A 17,994-nucleotide genomic window follows, 5' to 3' on the forward strand; every position below is an offset into this window, starting at 1 on the left:
TGAGAACCCACATTTGTGCCTGTAATCTGGGGCAGAAATGGAGGGCACGGTGGCCTGAGGAGGACTCCTCACAGCCTCACCGAGTCAGCCAGCTTCAGACCAGGCAGGGCTTGGCTCCTCTGGCCCTCAACGTGCCACCGTGGACCACTCTATCTGGTCAAATATGCAAGTGGCCCTCGGGAAGGTGGAGAGGAGCATAGCTGAGTAAGCCTTATCTGGGCCCCGCCCCGCCCCACCGGCCAAGTCCCCGGTGTCCCCTGACTCACAGGCCCTCCTGCAGCCAGGGCAGGGTGGGAATCCAGCTCCTAGGAACAACCAGACCAGACGGGGCAGGGCAGGAAGGGACAAGACCGACCCCCCTCCCTCCCGTGAGCAAGAGGCTGGGCAGGGCCTGGAAGGTGACTTCTCACTCCGGTGGAATTCCATCCCCCTGAGCTCACCCCCCCTCGGAGCAAGCGGCACATTCCAGCAGGGCCAGCCCCGTCCCAGCTGGGCCCCCATCCCCAGCGCTGCCTCTCTGGGGCTCAGTCACCACACTCCCAGGAAGGGATTGCTGGGGGCCCCTCCCTCCCTCAAGGCCCCCAGAGCTGTGGCACACTTCCCTTTGCACAGCAAGACCTTGGACTTCTTGCCCTGCCAGGTGCAATATCCTTGTGGGGACTCTGAGAGGAGGGGCCCCTAGCTCCCTGGCTGGGGTTCCAGAGCTGGGACCTGGCAGAATGCCCCAAGGGGGAGCATTCTACCCAATGCAGGGGAATGAATCTAGAAGGGGGCACCCCTGGCTCTCCTTCCACCTCCACAGCTGCTCTTTTGCTCCCCTTAGCCCTCCGGCCCAGTGCTCGTTTCCCCAGGGCTGTGCCCAGCTCTCCCGCTTTCCCACTTGGCGTCCTCCCTCTGGGCAAGCCTACCAGACGCCAGGGCTTCTGTTACTGCCTCCTGCTGGTGGCTGCAGGGAAGTGGCTCCAGCCAAGACCTCTCTCCAAAATTAAGGTTCAGGCATCCAGGATGCCCCTGGGCATCCCCACTTGCAGCCCACAGGGTCTCCCAGTCCTACAGTCACCCTAATCATTTCCCCCAAGACTGGTGTCCCCCTGCCCCAGGTCCTGACCCCAGTGAGAAGTGGCACCCACCCATCCAACCCAAACGCAACTCAAGGTGAGTCTTGTCTCTTCTGCTTCCTAAATGGCTCCCGCTCCCCACGTCCCTGAAGCCCCTCTCTGGGTTTGGGCACATGCTGTTGCCCTGACCCCTTCACTCTGTTCTCAATTCTGTCCTGGAGACGGCCAGAAAGCTGCCTACGCACTCCCCCACCAAAGCCCCTTCAGGAACCTCCTGCAGAAGGGGAAAGTCTCACTCCCTGAACTGGCATTCAAGGCCCCGCATTTGGTCCTAGCTCCTTACATAGCCTCATCACCTAGTCCCTCTCTCCCCGGACACACAGAGGACACACTGGACCTCCTGAACTACGCTCTTCCTTCCCACCTACCTTGTGAGTAGGACTCCTACTTATCCTTCAAGGCTCTGCTAAGGAGTCCCTTCTTCTTTCTAGAGGTCTCCAGACTAGTTCATCTCCCCAAAAGGCTGGAAAGAAATCATGCAAAGCCACAGACTCCGCCATCCAAAGATTTCAGCCCAGCGCTTCCGACACCTCTCTCCCTCCCAACCAAAGTGCCTATGATTCCAAACCCCACACGGGAGGATGTGAACCTAATATTCAACAGTCCCAACCCGAACAGAGTCTGGGATTTCAATCCAAAAATATTATGGCCCTAAAATGCCAGTGGGCAGAGACTGTCATTCTAAAATCACCTTCCCAAAAGAGCTGTGGGCTCCCCCAGCTCTACCTTCTCACCTGACCACTCTAACACCACCCTGCAGACCACACAACTGCATGAGACCATGCGCGGAGGGAAAGCCCCCTGGCCCGCAGCGGGCCCTTCACCTCCCCAGGCCCAGGCCCACATCTGCAGGTGAGCGCCTGGCTCTGTCCGGGCTCTCACCCAAACTGGAGACCTGTAAGGGCAGGGTGCCCCATGGTCTTTCCTCTCCCTCATCTGCCAGGGGAGGCGGTGAGCTGCCCTGGATCTCCCCTCCCCGGGCCTGCCACCACCTCTGCCCCTTAGGACGCGTACCGTACCCCCTCCCTGACTTCCTGCTCCTTTTCTCTCTCACCGCTGCCAACAGGCCCAGAGCCTGCGGTCGGGTTGAGTCTTGTCTTCTCACAGCAGGGGCAAGGGAGCCAGCGATAAACACATCTGTGATCCTTTCCAAGATGCCCAGCCAGGAGCGGCTGCGGGCTGGCCTCCTTTCTCCTGTCAGCGCCCCACCTCTGCTGTGCGTGGGGCCCATGGAAGCCTATCATGGGGGTGGCCCTGTGGTGAGACCCCATGCCTTTGAATAATAAATAGCACACTGCAGAACCCTGCGGCCACCTCCCGCTGGTGTCCTCACCTGGCCCTGACCAGCACCTGGGGATCAGATGGCCAAATGGAGGCCTCGGATAGGGAGGGGACCCAGAGCTGCTACACACCGAGCCTTACTCACGCCAGGCTAAGTGGCTGTCCCTCTGACCACTTGGATCTGTGCCTGGACAGCCGGGGTGCCCCGGAGCAGGTTGTGAGTGTCTGGCCACCACAGGGCTGGGCTGGGGAGCTGCCTTCCCACCGTGCTCTGCCTGAATGGTATGGCGGCTGCCCTGGGTGGCCTCTGTTTGCACCCCGCAAAGGGGCCAGACTGGCGGTTGCTCAGGTCTTTCCCTGTGTACACCGGGAAGTCCCAGATTCCACCTCTGAGCTCCGGAAAATATACAGTGCCTGGGTGAACGGCTGTTCCAGGAAGGCAGCCTCACGGGTCCCCCAAACCAGAGTGGAGTTGGTAGGCGTGGAGAACATCGCTTCAGCTGCGTTTCCCTGAGTGAGGAGAATCATTCCTGCTCAGAAACGTCAAGCTGGACCCGGCCCACTCCCTTCCTAGACCCTGTTCCTGACCCTATCCAAGGCCTCACTCTGCCTCCCCGGAGTCAGTTTCTATGACTTCTGCACCTCCTGTGCTCCAGAACCATCAGTGGCTCCCCAGTGACCATCGGTACTCAACCATTCACTCCGCATGTATGTAGAATGCCTCTGTGTGACAGGCCCTACTGTGTAGCCATGAATGAGACACACAGGGTCTCTGCCCTCGTCAAGCTTATGGTCTAGGGAGAGGAGGAAGCCCCAGAACAAGGCAACATCTGAGGAAAGGCTAGGAAGGAATTGAAAGGGAAGCTTCTCTGGGGAGAGGACATCTGAGCTGAAACTTGAACAGTAGGAAGAAGGCAGCGACAGGAAAATCTGAGGGCAGAATGCAAAGCCCTCACTCCTTAGCCTGGCAAGTGACCTCGCAGACTTCTCGGCTGCTGTTACCCCTTCAGGGACCCACGGATTAGCCTCTCTGGGCCCCTGAACTGGCCCTAAGTCCCCACCTCTGGGTCTTTGGCCACTACGTCCCCACACCAGCCCTGGATCATCTTCACCTCTCTTCTCTGCCTAGCCAAACCTCACTCATTTGGGTGGCCCACCTCCTCCAGGAAGGCCACTGAGGTTGGTTTGCTGACCTCTGACAGCTCCCAGCATCTGCATCACCCAAGAGCTGCCTGAAACAAGCAACCACAGCCTTCATACCTGCTGCAGTGGTATGGCTTCTAAAACCCTCTCCCCTATGATACACACAGAGCCTTTCTTACCCCAGTCTAAGAATTCTCTCCTTTAGTTCTCTCAGGGGCCCAACCAGGTAGGCACAGGCTGCAAGAGGGAAGCCACTTGCCTTCCTTCCATCCACCTCCAGGGCGTGAGAGCTACTAGGGCAGGAGGGAGCCTGAGAGTTGTGACCTCAGCCCTAAGGAGTGATCTGACCACAGAAACAGGAAAGAATGAAGAGCTGAGAACCCTGGAGGGGTGCGCCAGCCCCAGGCAGGAGCTCCCAGCCACAGGACTGAATAGGCAGGGCCTTACACCTTACCCCAGGACATCATCCTGGGGGGGCCAGGTGAGCAGCTCTGCCTGCGTGACTCACCGTGGCAGCCTGGGCGGCTCTGACACACAGGATGTGGCAGGAGGCTGGAGAGGAGGAGGGTGGGGGACCTGAAGGCAGCAGGAAGGGCCAGCTGGCCTGTCTCATTCCTCTGCACGCCAGGGCGCTCGCTTTCCTGCAGGTGTGCGGGCTACCCCCAACACCACTTGCCAGACAGACTCCCTCGAATGTGACACACGTTTGCACACTTGTAATCACACCCAACCTGTGCCAAGGACTAACTAGGTGCCAGGCCCTGAGGTAAGTGCTCTCCACCTCAGCCCTGAGGACACACCTGCCAGCTCTGCTTCCTTCCCGTGAAGGAAGGACTGACAGAGCCAGAATGTGAACCCAGGCAGCCCGCGCTCGACCGCCACGCCGCGGGAGCGCGTGGCGAAGCAAAGAAGGCCAGCTCGAGAGCCAGACACGCTGGGTTCAAGTTCTGACTTAGCTCCTTAGCCATGGGACCCTCCGCGTGTTCCTTCACGGCTCTGTGCCTCCACACCTTCACCTGTGAAGCAGGGACAATGACAAGACCATTCACAGGGACACCTTGAGGGCTATAAGTGAGCTGAGACAACCAGAGCCAGAAGCCACCAGTTCCATGGACGCGCTCTCGCAGAACAAGATCCGGGCCACGTAATCACCTGTCCCCCAATGAGAAGCTCGAGGCCCACACTCTCCCAAGAAATGTAGGTGTCTGAGCTCTGGTGATCTTTCTTTTTATCTTTTCTGTAGTTTTTAAGAGTTTGCCAGTGACCACCAGTTCTCAATGCCAACACTTAAAAATGAAGCAATGACATGTAAAGTCTGAGCCTGGCCACGGCAGGCTGGCGTTCCCGCACAGCAGGCGGGAACCAAGCTGGAGCCTCATAAATGGGGCCCGGGTTCCCTGGTTCACCATAGCCCCATGCATGGTCTCCCTCGCTCTTGTCACTCCTGCTCCTGCCCGGCCCCCGTGGCCTGCGGCAGTGCTCACATGGGTCCTGTCCCTGCAGGGGTCCGTCCCCCACCCAGGTGGCATGGAGTCCCCCTCGCTATCTGCCCTGGCTCACGACGCTTCACTATGGAGCTCCAGCCAGTCCCCAGAGACTTTCTTCCCCTAGCACCTCCAGGGCCTGGGAGCTCCTGGGTGGCTCCGAGCACCCTGGCCTTCACAGGCACTTCCAGAACCCATTCCCAACCTCAGGCCTCTGCCTGGGACACTGCCCATGCCAGGCAGCACTAACCTGGTCAAGCTGCCCGTGCTTGAATACTTCCTGGGACGGGGAGCTCACTTTCTTAGTAACTCAATCTGTTTCTCAGTGGCTGTGGCTTGTCCTCACACTGGCAGTGACACTCACTCCCCACAGGCCCTCACTCTGTAGTCTAGGCCTGCACCCCCATGTGCTCCCTTGCCTTGGGACAGCCAGCTCCTCATGGGACAGGGTGTCCAGCCCTCTTTCTATCCCAGCCACCTCCGGTAGAACAATCCCGAAACATCCTTGACTTTCTTCTAAGCTGAGCCCAGAATCCAGGAGAATCTGAGGAGGCAATAAAGATGAAACAGTCACCTCCTTTATTTTGAGCTCCAAATCTTGGTTAAGGTGACTGAGGACATTTTAGCGGCCCATCCCAGGGATGATGCCTACTGAACTCACCTCAACCCGTCCCCATCGTCAGAGTTGTGTAGAGCTGATTTTGTGGACCCAAGGATAAGACTTCACATCCGTCCCTCCCTCTTTCCATTTTACCGGGTTACATCCAATGGATTTCAACAGAGATTCAATTATTCGATCTCCCCAGTAACCAACATGCTGCAGGCCGTACACAGATCCTGACCAGCAGCAAACTGACAGCAGAGTCAAGCAGAATGAGGCTAAGGGCAGAGCCTTGTGGCTCGCCACCGGATACCCAACACCAGCCGTCAGGAAAACGCTGTTTTGCAGCACGTCTGCGAGCACTGCCCGGCCCCCCTCCCTGGCTGCCTACCTTTCGGCCTGCCTCGTTATTGTGTAAGTTCATGAGAGTCCGGGCATTCTGCTTGATCTCCCGGGCATCCACAAAGACCTTGGCGAAGCCGATGCCGTAGCGGATGTCGGCAGAGCAGCCACCCCACTTCCAGCCCTCGTCCCGGTGGTACTGGCCTTGCTTCTCCTTGTCGCAGCCACAGTCACTCAGGTTGCCTTGGGTACAGGCAGCTGTGATGGCGTGGGCCACGCCGGCGGCGATGATGGCGTACGTGAAGGCTGCCTCCCGGCTCCCTGTGAGGAGAAGAGTAGGAAGATGGGGGTCAAGTCCAGGGCACCCTGGGAGAAGGCCGGGCCGGATAAGAAGGGGAGCTGAGCTCACGGAGCACTATTCCCGACCTTCCAGAAAGCTCCATCGTGGGCTGATGACACTGCCCAACACCCCACAGCATGCACACACCCAGCCAATCCTGTCACCAAATGCCCTTGGGGCGTCAGCAGAGCAGCGCAGGAGAAAGGCACACGGGGCCGGTTGTCCAGCCTCTGGAAGGTCGGATGAGGGGACCCCTCTGTTGGTTCCCACCCACTCCCCACCATACTTGACGTGGCTGTAAACCGTGCACGCGCACACGCTCACAGCATCCGGCGACACACCGCAAAGCAGCATTTCTTAAACACCTACGGTGTGCACAGGCCCCGGAGCCGAGGCCTGGGCTTAAATCCCAGGAACAGCAGTCCCTGGATCTGTGACTTTCCGCCAACCACGACCCCTCCCTGAGTCTCAGTCTCCTCAGACGTAAAATGGGGACAGAGCGATCGTATCTTTTTCAGAGCCACGACAGAGAGCATTAAGAGTTTGTCTGTATCAAGCTCTCAGCTCCATGCCTGGCTCGTCGAACCTGCCCGACATGGCAGATCTTGCGCTCATGGGCCCTATTATAACTGCTCTGCGTCACCTGACGTTTATAGGTCCAGCCCCTCCTCTTCTCCATGGCCCTCTCACTAGAAGGCTGGGACCTGGCCCCCTTCACATCTGTGTCCTCGGGCATCAGTCTCATACAGAAGGCAAGGGCTAGGGAAAGAGAGAGGGACAGCCCCTAGTCAGGGTGGAAAGGGGTAGGAAGGAACCTGGACAGGAAGGTTCAGTGGGGGAGGGGTCTGGGGAACACCGAGCTATGTTTTCCCACAGTTATTCCCGGCTGTTTGGAGATGGTCCTGCCAGGAGGCTGGGAGCTGCCAACAGGATTTACAAAGGCTCTGCAGGATGGTGCTAGGGTTTTAAGTGGGAGTGGAAGGGTCCTGAGCAGTTGGGCACAGCAGCACTGCCACCCTGCCTTTTAGCCTCTCTGAGCCTCAGTCTCTCCACCTGCAAAATGGGTTCGAGACCAGTGTCTGCTCTACAGGATGAAGATGAACCCAGGCATGGGAAGCCCTAAGTGAGCCCTCAGCAAGTTTGCTCACAGTGGAGTGGGGAGGAGGTTCAGGGAGGGCTCCCTGGAGGAAGAGGCCCCATGCCACCAGGCAGATGAGGCAGGGCTGACCATTCACGAAGGGGCAGGGAGAAGAGTTCCAGGGTGTTGCGATGCAGATGACCTCAGCAGTGGGTGAGGAATGGGTGAGGCAGCCTCCAAGCTGCTTTGGGCCTCAGGTCACGCTGACCCACACTCAGGTAGGTGATTTCCCCATCCACCCCTCATCCACTTCCAGGCCTCCCTCACCCAGGCAGGTAAGACACAAACAGCCTGCCCCCCACCCCATCTCCAACCACCGCTCTCCCACTCTGCAGACGTGCAGACCTCTCCACCTGTTGGATGGCTTTACTAAACCAGGGCCCTTTGCTCTGACACTCGTGCCAGCCCATCTCTGGAGCCCCTCCAATCCCAGCTCCACCAGTTCCTGCCCATGACTTAAGCAAGTTCCTCCTCCTCTCTGAGCCTCAATCTCCCTGTTTGGGAAATGCGGATGATGCCAGCGTCGACTGATAGGAGCCGCTGAGATGTTACAGGAGTGGTGCGACATGCTTAGCCAGTGCCCGGCTCAACAAACACCCCTACCCTGGGCACTCTCTCCTCTGAACTGCTTCTAAACCTCTGGGGGGTGGAGAACGGTATGATTTGAGCACCTACCAGGTTCCTGACTCTGCACACATTATCAATTGTATTGATATTAGAAACCATATGTGGGTCACACGTGCCCTGCAGAAGGCTAGGAGACAGGATCGACAGGAGGCAGCCACAAGGTGGACACAGGCGCGGGCTCAACCTCCGGGCAGGCTGGGTACCTGACAACGCCTACGTGAAATGAAGAAATGCTGCGTAAGATCTTCCAGTGCATGGCTGGGCTCATGGGAAGGCAAGAGAACCTGAGGGGAACACGTGTTGGAGACAGAACTGATCACCAGCAGGGCAGGTAGGAATGGAAGGTGACCATCTCGTGTTGCTGGGCTCTGCAGAAAAGGATGTTGACGAATGAAGGCCTCAAGGACCAGTGATCAGGCCTTGAGGCACAGTGGGGCACGACGCTGGAAAGGAGTTAGCACTGGATGGATAGACTCCCAGAAAGAGGGTAGAATGAGAAAATCACCCCCCACACACGCACACCTAGCAAAGCTAGACAACAAGAAAGCAGGTCTGATATGGGCCAGAACAGGAGGTGGGAGGGTGAGGGGCGAGGAAATCAGAATCTCCTGGGAACTGGGAGCCTTGTCCCTGCCTTTGAGATTTGCCTCCCACTTGTCCCTCGGCATGCTCAGGGGCTCCCAAATCAAGGCGAAAGACTGGCCCCAGGCTGGTGATTCCCTAAGACCCCTGGAGAAGCAAAGACAAAGCCCCCAGGCACCAGCTCACCGCACAGGCTATCACACACACAAGAAAATAATATACTGGAGACAGCTAACAGCGAGATGAGACCCTCAGTGACATCAAAGAAAAGAATCATCAGAGAGAGGGTATAAAGAGAACAGGATGAGGGGCCGGGGTCATCCCTGTCCCACCACTGTCCAGCTGTGTGACCTCAGGTGAGTCACCTATATATACTCTCTGTGCTCCAATTCCTCCGCTATAAAATAGGGATGGCATCGACCCACTTTCTTAGGGTAGCTGAGAGGTTTAGAAAAACTAACAAAAGTAAAGCATTTAGCACAGGGCCTGGTCTGAAGAAGGGGCCCCAAATATTGGATTAATGACAATTTCTATTGGTGACGGTACTAATGGTTCCTTATGAGAGGTTGGGAAGGTAAAGGGTAAGAGGCTACATTGATCTTCATTTATGGTGAAGGAACCGAGGCCAAGAGAAAGGCCGGCTCGTCCAGGCCGCCCAACCGGTGGGCAACAGAGAGAAGCTGCAGACCCGGCCTCCAGACACCCCATAGAGATCAAGAGCGGTCCCCAGGGATTAAATGACTTGAGGTGCAGTGGGCACCGCCGGCAGGCTCCTGAAGCTGAAAGGAGACCGTGTCCCTTTATCAGACCAAGAATGGTGTATGCAAATTAAGGAGGCGGGGAGTCAGGCCTGTCATCTGAGCCATGCCCTTCTCCCAGACTCCTCCCTGGGGTGGGGCCAGAGGCAGGTGGGGAGGGGCAGGACCAGCATGGTGTGTGCAGCTGCTCTACCCCCCCTCCCGCCCCCCGTGGGTGATGGTCCCCTGGTCTCTGAGCCCCGGGCAGCGCACAGAGATGCCGATGACGCAGACGGTAAGCAACAGACAGTCAACTGAACGTGGCTTCTGTTCCCAGGCACATCCCCTTAGGCTGGGGAATGGCAGCTGCACCCCGACATATTTAACTCCCCTGAGTTCAAGGTGGACCCCCCCACACCAGAATGAAGTCCCATGACGATGGGTCACGGCCTTCCCTTCCCTGCCAAGCTGGCCCTCACCTCAGCACCCACTGCCCCAGAGAAGCAAAGGCTGTGGCTTCAGAGCTCCCAGGAACCCAGGTACTGGCTGCTCGAGTCCAATGCCTCTGGATGCTAAGGGGTCACCGTGAACCCCTGCCACTGACCTTGACATTGGGCTTGCCCACCAACATTAGACTGGCACTGCCCAGTCCCACCCCCGTTTCTCCCCCACTGCCCACCTGACCACTGAGGAAACTGGCCTGGACATCAGGCTGGTTGCATAATTCACATCAGGTCTGTTAACCTCTTGAAGCCTCTGTTGCTTCCTCTGTGAAATGGGCATAATGACAGCATCTAGGCATCATGGGCTACGCAAGCAGACTGAACCACAGAACGAGCGGAAGGTGCTAAGCACAGAGCCCGGCACGTAGTAAGCGTTCAGGAAACGCCAACCACCGCGGTCGTTTTTGTTATTATTACTTTCAAGTCCCATTTTGCCTCATCGTGCTCCATGATGCCCTGGAGGACAAGACAGCCTCGCACAGAGGCAAGCGCATGGGGCTGATCCAGCCCAGTCTGTCTGTCTGCTCAGCCACGCTTTGGGTTCACAAGGGGACAGGGACCATGTCTGTCTTGCTTCCTTTTTTTTTTTTACAACTCCCACCACGGTGTGTGAGGAACGAATGAATGAGCAGGCCTGCATTCCGGCTGCAACGCTGCCAGAAGCTGGATGACCTTGGGCAAGTCACTCAGCCTCTCTGCGCCTCCATGTCCATGTCTGTTAGTATCATACTCTGTAGGAAGAAATCTATACCACCCGGCACACAGCTGGTGCTTAAATAAAGGCCAGTGAGTGTTACAGTGATTATAATTGATGAACTTACAGGCACACCACTGGGAGGTATAGAAACCCCTCTACCCCAGGTCTAGTTTTCTCCATAGCCCTCCTGCCCTTTTAGATTTTTTGTTCATCGGCTGTTCCTCACACACCTACCACTCCCATAGCCCCGCTGGAAAATAATTTCCTTGAAGGCAAGCACTCTGTCATGTTCCCCATTGGGTCCCCAGAGCCTGACACATAGTAGGTACTCATAAATTCTGTTGCATGGATGGATGGATGGATAGATGGATGGATGAATGAAGGCGCCAAACAGTGGCCAACAAACACGTGACCTTTATTTAGGGCTTATTTGCCAGGTTCCCTGCTAGGCACTTTGGAAAAATATGTTCACCTATTTCTTAGGAAAACCACCCCAGGTGAGATTCAGAGAGGGTCTGACAGGCAGGTGGGGAGCAGTGATGAACTCAGTCCATTCAGCCTACTTCCCCCAGGGTATCCGCACAGAATTAGCCAGAGCCTGGGGGGGTTGGTGGGGGGTTTGCAGTGGCAGGGAGAAGGGTGCTGAATACACTATGGGCCAGGCCCACACTTGGCTCTCTATGTGGTATCTCCCCAAAGCCCCTTTGGTAGACACCATTCTCCATGGTGTTACAGATAAGGAGACCAAAACTCTGAGAGGCAGACGTGATTCACTGAGGCCACCCACCTACCAACTGGCCAGAACTGGGACTCCAGGCCCAAGTGTCTTTTCTCAGTCCCACCCACCTCCCTTCCTGGCTCCTCACTGCGTCTGAAAGCCCATGTGGTAACAGAGATTCCTTTGGCTTAAGGCATGGATGCTTATCAAAATGCCTTTATTTCTGTCAAGAGATGCCATTCAGTTATCAGTTAAAATGTATCAATAAATAATTTATAAGACCATTGAAATCAGATGGCTTGCTAAGCTAAGAACAAGTTTTGATGGCAGGAAGAAGGTAGAAAAGAAACCCCAAATCTTTTTTTTTTTAAGATAAAATATATATATATTAGAGAGAGAGGGCACCAAAGAGAGAGAACAAGCGTGAGTGAGGGGCAGAGGGAGAGGGAGAAGCAGACTCCCCACTGAGCAGGGAGCCGGAGGCGGAGCTCAATCCCGGGACCCCGGGAACATGACTTGAACTGAAGGCGCACACTTAACTGACTGAGCCAGCCAGGCCCCCCAAGGGTCCCCAAATCTTAAAACCTCAGACTCTCAGGGTGAGAGGCCATGTTACACTCCATCCACCCGTGCCTCCTGCACGCGTCCCACATAAGTAACTCCTTATTTTATCAATGGGGCAACTGAGGCTCAGGAAATGGACCTGCCCAGGCAAAGCCAGGATGCAAACTTGGAGGTCACCTGCTGCCTCCAGCCACTCCAGGGGACTGCTCTAGACCCTGACCATGCTCAGGACCCCCCGCACAGCCCGTCTCGGCTGCCTGAGGAAGCCCCTTTCCCGAATGCCACCTTGTTTGTCTCTCATGCGACATCTGCAAGAGTGCGTCTAGGATGTCTGTTTTATTGCTGCAGAAACTACGCCCAATGGCACAGTTCATAATAAGCATAGCAAAGTCATAAAATGCTTACTATTTTCGAGGCTCTTCCCTAAGCACTCGATATAGATCAACTCAATATTGGCAACAACCCTATGAGGGGTGGACCATTATCATCTCCATTTTATATATGGGGAAACTAAGGCCCAGAGAGGTGATGCAACCTGCTAGGATTTAAACCCAATCGGCTCGGCTCCCGAGTCCAGCCCACTCTCCTTGCCCAAGGCCACGATGCCCACTCAGCCCTACTGACCCCAGCCCGGGCTCTTTCCTGGGTCTTCCACACAAAGCCAGTGAGCAGCACATACTGGGCTCGGCCATTGCTGACCAAGCGCCCTCAAAGAACAGATCTGCCCCCTCTCTGCCTGGACCCTCCATCTGTCCCCTCTACTCAGGGGCAGAGGAAGAACCTCCATTAAACCTCCTTGACCAAGCCATGTACCCTGTTCCTTCACTCCACAGACATTAGTTGAGCACCTACTAGGTGCCAGGCACCGTGCTGGCGGCTGGGGACACCAGGAGGAGAGAGAGTCAGACATGGCCTTGTCTTCGTAGGGGGACAGACAGCAAGATCACATCACTCAGGGGCAGCCCAGGACTCTGAAGAACATAGAACAGGGCAGTGCTGGGAGCAGGGGGCCCCTGGGGTGGAGACGTTAGAGCTCAGAGGAGCCAGCCACACTCTCTCTGTGGGGAGAGATGGCTCCTGGCCCAGAGGTGGCTCAAGTGATGACCCTGCCATGGTCCAGCCAGTGGCAGAAGCAGATGACCCAGGGGCACAGGGGAGCTGAAGCTGGCTCCACCAGCCTGCCCTGCACAGAAGCGCCACATGTCCCCAGAATCAGAGAATAGACTCCCAGAGCCACAGGAATAAAGCCCAGGGGTTCCTCCTGGAATGACAGGTTCATGGAGACCAGGAGACTTGCCCAAGGTCACCACTGATTCAATGAGACCAGGGGGACTAGACCCAGGCTCTCCTGGCTCCCAGCATAGAGTCCCCACTCTCACCTCCACCCCATTCTCCTTAACTCACAGTGCAGGTAAATTTTCCATCCAGAAGCCCAGGTGGCTGGCTTCAGCTCAGAACTTGGAAATGACGGGGCTTCTCTGTCCCTCCTCTCTATGCCTCATTCAGCTGGGTGACCCTGAGCAAGGGCTCTGCCTCCTTGAGTCTCAGCGTGCCCATCTGTGAAATGGGAACCGCGAGGAGGACACTGCCGAGTTGCCACGAAGTCAGTGCAACCTCTGGGTAGAGAGCCCAGGCCCCGAGAAAGTGCTCAGTAAAGAGCCGTGTTATCACCGAGGAGAAAATGGGGAGCCTGGCTGATGCCCTCCACACAGCCCAGCTCCACAACGATCCCAGCGGGTACAGAGGAAATAAACTGATGAGCAAGCCTGCCCGAAAGATTCCATTCCACCGCCCTGTGCAATCGCTGTAAATGGCTTGCACCGGAATATTATCTGGGTGTATTTACGGTATCTTACTGGAAACCACAAAGTGCATTGTATTTTTTTTTCTTTTGCTATTTAAAGCCAGTGGGTCAGAGAGTGAGCAATCTGCAGTGACACGAGCTGAAATATATGATGATTTGGAAAATATACAGATGGAAAAAGGTTGCTTTTGCCAGTCCCGTGGCATGGCGGCTCACAGCCCTTCTGGGCTCAGAATGCCACAGCGGGCTGTCTCCATCCAGAGGAAGCAGAGAGCCTCCCGATAAACAATTGGAAGAACTGGGGGTGTAGGGAGTACCTGTCTGGGCTGAGGCTGGCTAAGATAATAGGCACACAGAGCTGGAAACTGGGAGACGGGCATGTGCAGGCCCCTAGTCTCTGCCCTTCTCCCCTGCCTCGATCCCAAACAAGCGTCTCGGTTCCCACTGGGCAAGGCCGGCACACACCACTGACCATCCACGAAGCGTCAGCACCTGCTCCTCCTGCTTCCATGCCTTTGTGTGTGCTGTTCCCTCAGCCTGGACGTGCCCTTCCTCCCATCTGCCTGGCGAGGGGCAATGTAGCCAGGTGATCCGAGGCAGGGCCCTGGAGACTAATAAATCGGTTCGAATCCTGGCTCTGCTTGCCAGGAGCAGGACCTTGGTGAGTTAATTGACCTCTCAAGGCCTTAGTTTCCTCCTTTGCAAATTGGGACGACGATGACCTTCTAAGTTTGTTTGGATAGTGAAAAAAAGCCAAAGCACATGACAGCCTCGGTCCCCACCAGGTAAGGGATCAATAAACAGTAGCTCTTACGAGATGCATGCTTGGTTAATCCTATCCTTCAGGGTGCAGCTCCAGCGTCCCCTCTCTGAGGGACCTTCCCGATATCCCCTCCCTCTGCTTGTGGCCCGGAAGCTTTGCTTTCCTTACTTTGCGTGGAATTGAATTCTGTCTCTTCCCAGTAGTTTGTGGGGACCTGGACTATTTCTCTGCGAAGGCTCCACAGTTGACGAATGAATGACAGTGCGTGTAAAAGCGTGTAAGCGTGTGAGTGTGTGTGTGTGTCTGTCTGTCCACCATATGAAAGCTGGAAAGAGAACATTAGAACAAAAGACTCATCTCAAAGAATAGCGTCAGGAGAGCTAAAACCCAGGATGAACTGAGGCTTGCAAAAAAAATGCAAACGAGACAAAAAGTCCTTTGTTAGCTGCGTTCTAAGCAAGAATAGGGAAAGAATAGGTCTTTCGCTGGGGCAAGATGGCGTATTGTTAAGAAATGGCAGAGAGAAAGTGGAGCTGGCCCGCCCCTTGCTTCTGTCTCTCTCACTCACTGGAAAGGCCTTCGAATCCATCCCTCCAAGCAGTCATTAGCTCACCAGACATGTGCTCTAGTCTCTCTCACAGCCTGAAATGGGTAAGGCGCGGATTCCCAGATGAGGGATCCGAGAACCAGCAGGCCACCCCAAGGAGAGAGGGGGAGCTGCTCAAGTGACTGCTTTCTAGAAGTGGTGACAAATGCCACTGGAGCAGAAGTCCAGAAACGCTTCCAAGTCACTGGGTTTGCAGACGCAGGAGGGTGGTACTCCCCTCCCAGGGCCCAAATCCTAGGTCATCTGTGCCCATCCCTGGAAAAATTCTGGCGGGAGAGTACCAAACAGGAGGTCGTGAGTATCTGGAAAAGAATGCAGCCGTCCCCAGGAGCACAGGTCGGGAAATCACCGTTTCTTTGTTGACAATAATGCTGGGGACATTGCAAATTTCTATATGTGCTAAGAATGTGATTATCTTCCCACATCCTGTCTCTCCCCTGACACAGGGGAAAGAAATTCTTCCGACAGCTCCCCTCCCAGGAAAAGCCCTGCAGGACTGATTCATGTCCACCTCTCTCTGCAGCCCCTTTCTGCACTTCCTACCCTACACCCTAGCGTCCAGGGAGCCTGGGTCACTCTGGACACCCTGGCTCCAGGCTGGGTCACACCTGCAAGCCTCTGCTTCTCCCCTGCCACAGCCTTCCCTCCCGCGGTTGTGGGCCAGCCCATCTACAGTCCACTTGCTCCTCTGCCCCCTGCCCTTGTCTCTCCTATCAGATCCTAGAGCACATTTCAGCCCTGGCTTCGCTGTCTATCCCACCAAACCGTGACCACCCTAAGGGCAGAGCCTGTGGCCGATTCATCAGTCTAGATTTTAGGAAATATCTGCGGGACAGTTAAGTGAATGAATGGATGGACACACGGTGGGGCAGGGGGAGCTTGCACTGTGTGATCCCGTGAGCATTTAAATTATATAAATTCAACCAAAAACCCCTAGGGAAAAATAAATGCAAATACTGTACGCGTGGGAATGCGAACTTGTGAAGCCACCGTGGAAGACGGTGTGGAGGTTCCTCAAAAAGTTAAAAATAGAATGACCATATGATCCAGCAATCCCACTTCTGGATACATACCCAAAGAGAACAAAATTGCTCTCTTGGAAAGATACCTGCACTCTGTGTTCACTGCAGCATTATTTACAAAAGCCAAGATGCGGAAACAACTGACGTTTACATCAGTGGATACATTGTACATTAACTGTGCGTTAATGGATAAAGAAAATGTGAGATATATGTAGATAGAGAGATAGAGACAAAGATAGATAGATAGATAGATAGATAGATAGATAGATATAAAATATACCATTTTATAAAATGGGATATCATCCAGCCATAAAAAAGAGAGAACTCCTGCCATTTGTGACAATACAGATGGACTTTGAGGACATTATGCTCAGTAAACTTAGACAAAGAGAAATGCTGTATGATCTCATTTATATGTGGAATCAAAAAACAAGGGGCGCCTGCGTGGCTCAGTCGTTAAGCGTCTGCCTTCAGCTCAGGGTGTGATCCCAGGGTCCTGGGATCGAGCCCCGCATCGGGCTCCCTGCTCAACTGGGAGACTGCTTCTTCCTCTCCCACTCCCCCTGCTTGTGTTCCCTCTCTCGCTGGCTGTCTCTCTCTCTCTCTGTCAAATAAATAAATAAAATCTTAAAAAACAAAACAAAACAAACCCAAAAACAAAAGCACTCTAACATGTATACTTAAATTTTAGACTCCTACTGTTCATTCTATACTGTGCATTCCTTCCTATACATTATACATTCATATGAATGCTTTACGGTAGAAGACAAGGTATTCTGAATTTTGTGGCTGATTTAAGGCACTTTCAAGGGTAATCTGACTTGAATACGTTTCACTGTGCATGCCGATGTCAGAAGCTAAGACGTGCCGCTGCTGTACCGTTGGGGAAAGATGGAGGTCTTGGTGAGTGAACACACCTAGGACAATTCCTAGCTAGTTCCAAACCATATTATGAGCATGGTCAACCTGTGAGATTCTCCAGAGTGCTCTGTCTCAGTGTGGGGGCCTCTGAAGAGCAGTTCCACCAGATGGTCAGTGAGTCCAAGGTCAGAAATGAATGGACCCTCCAGCAGAAGCCTGTTCAAGCTCCTCTCCTGTCTATAAGACTTTTCAGAGCCTTTAATACGTGGGTGGGCATTCTGGCTGACCTCAAGCAGGGAGCATAGCATTCTGAGTTCCCCAATTTATCATCCAACGAACACTCCAGAGAAGCGGGTGGAGGGAGGGAGGAAAGTAGCGAGGGAGGGAGGGGACCCTACCATTCTGCTGAACAGACCCTGGGAACAAGTCCTCTTGAATCATGCTATGGGGAAGGGGTCTTCCCTAGGCCTTGACCTCATCAGCATTTTTATCCCATTTAAGCCAATGCAAAGGTGGAAGGGAGAACCAACAGAATGCCAGGCTAAAATGGGTTAAAATGAAATGTACTGGGGTCAAAATGAAAAGCATTCACTCACACAACGGAGGGAACAGTGTGCTTCCTGTGAGCAAGGTACAACCCAGACCTGGGAGTCAGAAGAGAAATAAGACCAAGGCCTTGTCCTCTGGGGCTCAGAGCTGCTGCTGGCACACAGGGTAAAGAGGAGCTTCATGGTGGTGCATTGCTTCATGTGTTTCCTGAGCACCTACTGTGTGCCAGGTCTTGGGGGTGTCCCAGGAGAAGATGATTGACAGGCCTGGGTTCCATGGACACCCCCATGGTCAGGGAGAAGACTGATATTGGACACATCCTTGCAAAAGTAAGCAATGTCACTTCTGAGAGTGGTAAGTCCTGTAAAGACATCAGCATGGGGTGACCAACCTTGATGGTCAAGGAAGGCCTCCTAAAGGAGGTGGCATTTGAGTGGAGAATTGCATAATGCCAGGGCAGACAGGTTACCTGCTATCATTTGGCTGCTTCTCCCTCTCACCCTTCTCTTCCAT

At 54.8% G+C, this 17,994-nt stretch overlaps 1 protein-coding gene across 1 annotated transcript in view; it reads right to left on the reverse strand.

The window, feature by feature from the left end:
- Positions 1–17,994, reverse strand: part of LOC103669629 (protein Wnt-7a) — a 63,115-nt gene that overhangs the window by 32,635 nt on the left and 12,486 nt on the right. The window contains exon 3 of the mRNA XM_040628407.1: positions 6,019–6,290. Coding sequence (XP_040484341.1) covers positions 6,019–6,290 — 272 coding nt within the window. The remainder of the gene's footprint in view (positions 1–6,018; positions 6,291–17,994) is intronic.

The sequence above is a fragment of the Ursus maritimus genome, unplaced genomic scaffold (assembly GCF_017311325.1).
Source record: "Ursus maritimus isolate PB19 unplaced genomic scaffold, ASM1731132v1 scaffold_14, whole genome shotgun sequence".
NCBI lineage: Eukaryota > Metazoa > Chordata > Mammalia > Carnivora > Ursidae > Ursus > Ursus maritimus.